Source organism: Notothenia rossii (assembly GCF_949606895.1).
Source record: "Notothenia rossii genome assembly, chromosome: 2".
NCBI lineage: Eukaryota > Metazoa > Chordata > Actinopteri > Perciformes > Nototheniidae > Notothenia > Notothenia rossii.
In genome coordinates this window covers 95,836,610-95,840,836 of record NC_136904.1, presented here as the reverse complement: position 1 = coordinate 95,840,836, position 4,227 = coordinate 95,836,610, and the positions used below count along the sequence as shown (strand labels likewise).

At 42.3% G+C, this 4,227-nt stretch overlaps 1 protein-coding gene across 1 annotated transcript; it reads left to right on the top strand.

Moving 5' to 3' along the window:
* Nucleotides 1-2,400: 2,400 nt before the first annotated feature.
* On the top strand, nucleotides 2,401-3,348 carry LOC307029799 (olfactory receptor 6N2-like; the record flags this gene model as incomplete). The annotated part of the gene is made up of 1 exon (XM_079665883.1): nucleotides 2,401-3,348. The coding sequence occupies one exon, from the start codon at nucleotides 2,401-2,403 to the stop codon at nucleotides 3,346-3,348; it is 948 nt and encodes a 315-aa protein (XP_079522009.1).
* Between the last annotated feature and the right edge of the window lie 879 nt (nucleotides 3,349-4,227).

Here is a 4,227-nt window from a genome sequence, read left to right as displayed (position 1 = left end):
TTACATTAGAGGCCGTAACGAGGACACAACGGGTATTTCCCCGCGGGACACGAAGAGCTGTCTCCTGGTGTGTTTTATTCATAATGAGTAATATTGCACAATGACCAAGAAAGACGGATGATTGAAATATAATAAAATGTCTCTGAGGATCATGTCCATCCCGAATAAGTGAAAGATTGTGTTTTTCTGGTTAATTAAATGTGTGCTCTGTCATGAATGTTAATTGGATGTCAGTCACACTGGATGTGCTCATGAAGGGAACAGATGCTAACCAGCGGCCCACAGCGCTGCACGTGTTCCTCCTTTAACACGTTTAGACTCAAAACCAAACATCATCCAGCAAATAGATGGATAATGAGACAATATATGTTTTGCATCTATTTCCAGACAGTTTGAACCTTTCTATGCGGTGCGTGGTCGAGGATCTGTTTGTTCTGACCTTAAGGGCTGCGAGGCCCTAAAGACACTGCTCCTGTATCAAATGCACACATTGATGCCACTAAATAACACAATGAAAATAGAAAGTATTACAAACAGAACCGTCTTCTTAATAGTTACATTTAACTGGAATTAATTTACATTAATTATTAACATATACACAAATATTCAACCTTCAAATTAGCATTTTAAATCAGCATTGCTCTGCACACTTACCAAAGAACAGTTCAAAGCAACTACATGATTAGTGACTTTATCCTTTCCTTCAAAGCCGTGCTTTGTATTGGTCGGGCGTATCAGAACATCTTAAAATGTGTGTGTGGAAATCTCAGTTCAACCCATATCGACCCTAAATAGAGTCTATGTTAAGAAAGAGAAAGGTTTTAACATATATGTAGTTTTTAGTAAACATATGACAAATATGTGAGGGTGAGGAAGTCAGAGCATCGTCCGATGAGCCGAGGCCCAACTTAACCCCTGTGTGTATCTGATACCTGAACATATTACTAACATCAAACAAAGCACTGAACTAATCAAAGGAACACTTTCAATATTTACTATTTTAAGATGTTTGTCTGTTTTACATTAACTTGACATTGCCTTCTCAGAACCTGCCATTCCAAACAACAAGATATTTGTGATTGGCCGATGACCTTTAATGAATATATAATGATCTCCACGGAGGAAGAAGGATGGTGATAAAAGCAGCAACACAGCTTCATGTTCACTGAGAGGCTGTCTCTGTCTGTACGTGCTTCATCATATCTACATTAATGTTATATTAATGTTTCACCAGCTGGTCTCAGGTCAGTTTCTCCTCATGTTCACTGAGAGGCTGTCTCTGTCTGTACGTGCTTCATCATATCTATATTAATGTTATATTAATGTTTCACCAGCTGGTCTCAGGTCAGTTTCTCCTCAGGTTCACTGAGAGGCTGTCTCTGTCTGTACGTGCTTCATCATATCTATATTAATGTTATATTAATGTTTCACCAGCTGGTCTCAGGTCAGTTTCTCCTCAGGTTCACTGAGAGGCTGTCTCTGTCTGTACGTGCTTCATCATATCTACATTAATGTTATATTAATGTTTCACCAGCTGGTCTCAGGTCAGTTTCTCCTCAGGTTTCATGTTCACGTGATAATCTTTTTGTCTTTTCCTGATTCATTATGAAACTAAATATGTACTTTATATTAATGCTGTATATATTAATGTTATATAAATTGAAATTAATGTTTCACCAGCTGGACTCAGGTCAGTTTCTCCTCAGGTTTCATGTTCACGGTGATAATCTTTCTGTCTTTTCCTGATTCATTATGAAAACTAGTAAGTTTAATATTTCACTTATAAATGTTATTTTGAAATCATAAATGTTTCTTACATTATTGTTATATATTCACGTTAATGTTTTAACAGCTGGACTCAGGTCAGTTTCTCCTCAGGTTTACTGAGATTATGTTTCTCATGTTTCGTGTTCACATACATTCAATGGTTCACTGTGGTGATGCATAATGTTTTATGTATTCATATTTTAACAGGTGGATTCAGGTCAGTTTCTCCTCATGTTTCGTGTTCCTTGTGATTGTTCTGCTGGTTTATGACTAATTTCACATATTAATCTCATGTTTCTCATTTTTCGTGTTCATTGCGATGATGCTTTTGCCTGTTTCTGATTCATGATAGATATTTATCATTGACTTATACATTAATGTTAAAGCAGATATTTTAGTATCTGATTAATTATCTGTGAATTCATATTCTATGAAGACACGTTTTAAATATGAATGTTAAATAAATGTGTGTTCTAAATATTCCAGTTTCCTTATTACTGCTGTATATGTCAATGTGATATAAACTAATGTTATATCCTTTATTTAGATGTTAACAGGTTGGTGAGCTCTGTTGTTGTTACTGTTGTTGTTGTTGACCTGAGGTCACAGCGTGTTGTTTGTTGGGGTCTCCTCATGACGTCAGCAGGGTTTAACGTGACCTCGTCCCTGACGCTGGTCGGTTTCTCCTCGCTGTCTGGCCACAGCTCGCTCTTATTCTTCGTGTTTTTGTTGCTGTACCTCTTCGTGTTGTTCAGTGACTCTCTGGTGATTTATATTATCTGTTCGCAGAGAGCTCTTCACCGGCCCATGTTTGCCTTCGTGGCATCATTTCTGCTGAACTCTGTCACAGGCAGCACACTGGTTTATCCTAAACTTCTGTCAGACCTGTTGCTGTCCGGCTCCGGCTTGGTGCAGGTGTCCCGGACTTTGTGTCTGTGCCAGGGTTTCTTTGTTACCACTCTTGGTGGAGCTAGCTTCATGCTGTTGTCGGCCATGGCCTTTGACCGCTACCTGTCCATCTGCCACCCGATGCACTACGCTGTGCTGGTAACACCTGCCAAGGTGGTGCTGATGCTGCTTCTCTGCTGGATGCTGCCTGCTATTCTAGGGGTAGTCTCAACGCTGCTGGTTAGCCGCTTACCGCTCTGCAGGGCACAGCTCGACAGGGTCTACTGCGACATCTACAGCCTTGTGAGCCTGAGCTGCGGTGGTGCTGAAGCGCAGCTGACTGGACTATACATTCTGCTGAACACAGCAGTTATCATGTTCCTGCCCGCCGCCTTCATGCTCTTCTCCTACGCTAGGATCCTCTTCATCTGTCTGCGGCGCTCACGTAGCTTCAGCAACAAAGCTCTACAAACCTGTCTTCCTCACCTGCTCGTCTTCTTTAACTTTTCCATCAGCGTCTACTTAGATCTGATGCTTCGCCGCCTGCAGAGCATCAGAGAATCTGACTCCACCCTCATCACCTCCATCCTGATTCTAGTACCCACTGTACTGAACCCCGTGGTGTACGGACTGAAGTTAAAGGAGGTGTTCACGCATGTGAAGAGGCTGCTGAGCTGCCGCAGAGACAGCTGATCCCAACACTGTTTGATTGCCCCACAAAAAGGTCCATGTAGACAGAAGCACTTGGTGCACATCAGGAGAAACAGTGCGGCCAATATTCAGTTGATCACCACGAACATAACTGAGAGCGGGAAACATTTTCTAGGCCTCCTTCTCGGCTCCACGTCCCCATGGGCCATCCCCAAGAGGGTCCCGTCTCCGTCTTCCCCTAGAGGGTCCTGTCAACTTATATATCTAATCAAATGTGAATAGGTGACATAAAAGAAAGTACCAAAATGTATGAACAAATACAAAAACTAGAAAATAGAAATACGTAAACAAAATAATCAGAATACTGTCAATACTGTTCCGGTGCATAATATGTTTAAGGTACTAGAAGATTGTTTACTTATGTTAAACGTATATTTGAGATTTGCATTTCTAAGGAAAAGGTTCCCAGAATTCTTCAAACGTATTTGGTCTGTTCCTCAAATATTTTTACAGACAGTGACATTCCCCATCAGGGGTATTCCAGCGTGTGAGGTGGTCTTCTAGGGGCCGTGGTGGTTGTACAGTCCGACCGCTGCAGGAAGGAAGGGCCTGTGGTATCTCTCCATGAAACACTGTGGAGCAGCAGCCTCACTGAAGGAGCTGTGGTATCTCTCTCTGAAACACCGTGGAGCAGCAGCCTCACTGAAGGAGCTGTGGTATCTCTCCATGAAACACCGTGGAGCAGCAGCCTCACTGAAGGAGCTGTGGTATCTCTCTCTGAAACACCGTGGAGCAGCAGCCTCACTGAAGGACCTGTGGTATCTCTCTCTGAAACACCGTGGAGCAGCAGCCTCACTGAAGGAGCTGTGGTATCTCTCTCTGAAACACCGTGGAGCAGCAGCCTCACTGAAGGAGCTGTGG